General features: G+C 45.8%; 1 protein-coding gene across 3 annotated transcripts in view; it reads left to right on the plus strand.

Annotated features, from left to right (window-relative positions):
- The window catches only part of dysf (dysferlin, limb girdle muscular dystrophy 2B (autosomal recessive)), a 48844-nt gene that overhangs the window by 42426 nt on the left and 3918 nt on the right, over window positions 1–2500 (plus strand). For all 3 annotated transcript variants that reach the window (XM_079758156.1, XM_079758158.1, XM_079758157.1), the window contains 3 exons: window positions 1077–1216; window positions 1331–1419; window positions 1783–1878. In XM_079758156.1, coding sequence (XP_079614282.1) covers window positions 1077–1216; window positions 1331–1419; window positions 1783–1878 — 325 coding nt within the window. The remainder of the gene's footprint in view (window positions 1–1076; window positions 1217–1330; window positions 1420–1782; window positions 1879–2500) is intronic.

Consider the following 2500-nt stretch of genomic DNA (forward strand, 5'->3'; position numbering starts at 1 on the left):
AGCAAGGTGCTGGGTGGGCAGCCTTTATATACTTAGAATAATAGGAGGTCACATTTGATTAAAATTGTAAATGAATAGCACATCTATAGTCAATCATGTTGGTTGGATGAATCCAACTGAACATTATTTATGGATAGTTCAAATGTTCACTGAAACCAAAACTAATAGAGTGAGAGAGTGGTACATGATGTGTGGAGAGAGAGGGGGAGAGAGAGAGAGAGAGAGAGAGAGAGAGAGAGATAAAAAGAGGGACCTTGAGGTAAACCTCTGGACCACCTGAGAAGATTAAGAAGATAAATATATAAAACCACTTGACACATACACACACACACACACGCACACACCTACGTGAAACACACACATACACGTGCATTAAACACAAATATGTTCCATGGCCGGTGCACTGCAAGGTCAAAGTTGTCGTTTTCTGGTGATTTACAGAATGAGTCAAATTGTGTGTGTGTCTGTGTCTGTGCATGTGTGTGCACGTGTGTCAACATTGTGGTCGTCTCTTGGTTAGCCAGGAATGCCGGCGTTCTCTCTTTCCACAGTTGCCGCGGTTACCTCACTTCAACCTCCCGTCCATCAAAGGGGTTGCTAATTGTCCGAGTCCTTCCTCCTGGCTACTCCTCGCCCTCTTCTTCTCTTCCTCTTCTCCTCATCCTCCTCTTCTCTCCACCTCCTATTCTCCACCTAGCCCTCTGGTCCCTCCACACTCTCTTTGTTTGCTCTCCTCCTTGCCTCCTCTCTCTCTCCTTTCCTTCCCTTCTCCTCTCCTCCAGTCCCTTCTCCTCTCCTCTCCTCTCGTCCCCCCTGTCCTCCCCCTTGTCCCCCCCTCCCCTTCTCCTCTCCCCTCCTCTTATCTCTCCTCTCCTCTACCCTGATCTCCTTTCCTCCCCTCTCCTCTGCTGTGATGGCGTGTTGAGTTAACAGCAGTCTATCGTACGCGTCTTTCTAAGAACTGTTATTAATAGTGAAACAGTAAAGGAGACAGTAAGTACAGACTGCATGAGCTGCAGGACCATTACATATTTCCAATATTACAAGGGTGTGTGTGTGTGTGTGTGTGTTTCCAGAGGACGGTAAGCCTCTGAACCCCCACCTGGGACCCCTGATGGAGAGACTGTCCCTTCTCATCCTGAGGGGTCTGGGTTTGATTCCCGAACACGTTGAGACCAGACCCCTGTACAGCCCTCTGCAGCCAGAGATACAGCAGGTACGCACACGCACGCACACACACACACACCTTGTCCTAGCTGTCGTTATTGGTCTGGGTTTTGGTGGACCGTCTGGATCTGTTGCGTGATTGGCTGTTGCTGCTGTCTGTCAGGGGAGGCTGATGATGTGGGTGGATGTGTTCCCCAAGTCCCTCGGACCCCCAGGACCGCCTTTCAACATCACCCAGCGTAAAGCCAAGAAGTGAGACACACACACCCGCACGCACCCACGGAGACACGCATGTACATACACGCACACGGGCGCACGCACGCACGCACGTACACAAACACACACACACACACGTAAACACACTTATATTTACATTTAGGGCATTTAGCAGAAGCTTTAATCCACAGCAACACACAATAAGTCCATTTACAGTCAGTACAGTCAGGATTTTCAGAGAACAAGTGCCAAGCACTTACAATTGCTAGGTTAACCCATTTCCCTATATACAACAGATATAGCTAGGCTAAGATGCTACACAAGTCTAAGTACTATTTTTAAGGAGGTACACACACACACACACACACACAGGTTTTAACAACGTGTTGTGTATTGTAGGTTCTTTCTGCGCTGCATCATCTGGAACACCGTTGATGTCATCCTGGACGACGTCAGCATCAGTGGAGAGAAGATGAGTGACATCTATGTCAAGGGGTCAGTTATTAATGTTATTATGAGTTCATGAGTTACTTGGTTATTAAAGGTTTCATGTGTCATTCCCGCTGCTATGGGTCTCTCAATCAAAAAATCACAAAATACTTATGTACTCAATACTTAATACTGAATACTTAAAAAAAAAAAAAACGAGCCACATTTGTTTTCTCAAGTGTATGCATTACGCTACATGGCGCTGTCTGACCAATGGAATAGTGTAGGGCAGGGGGCGTGTTAAGGCCACACGCGCTAGGCTCAAGGATATCTCTGGCTTTAACCATCGTTGGGAAGGTTTGGGATAATGTTGATACACAACAAAAATATTTGACATAGGTCTAATCAATTATTTATATTTGAATGCAGATTTGTAATATGCTTTAGGTTTGATTAAGCGCTGTCACACGAGAGGGTGTGCTTTACCTTCAGTATTGGCACCACAGAGTCTGAAGTCCGTCCCTCTAAAGACTGTTATTAATGGTAAAACAGTAAAGAACAGTAAGTACAGACTGCATGCCAGGTACCAACATTACATACAGTATTTACAATATTACAAGGGTGTGTGTGTTTCTTTGTGTATGTGTGTGTGTGTGTGTATTTTTGTGTTTTGGTGGGTCTGTGTGTG

The sequence above is a fragment of the Pollachius pollachius genome (genome assembly GCF_949987615.1).
Source record: "Pollachius pollachius genome assembly, chromosome: 20".
NCBI lineage: Eukaryota > Metazoa > Chordata > Actinopteri > Gadiformes > Gadidae > Pollachius > Pollachius pollachius.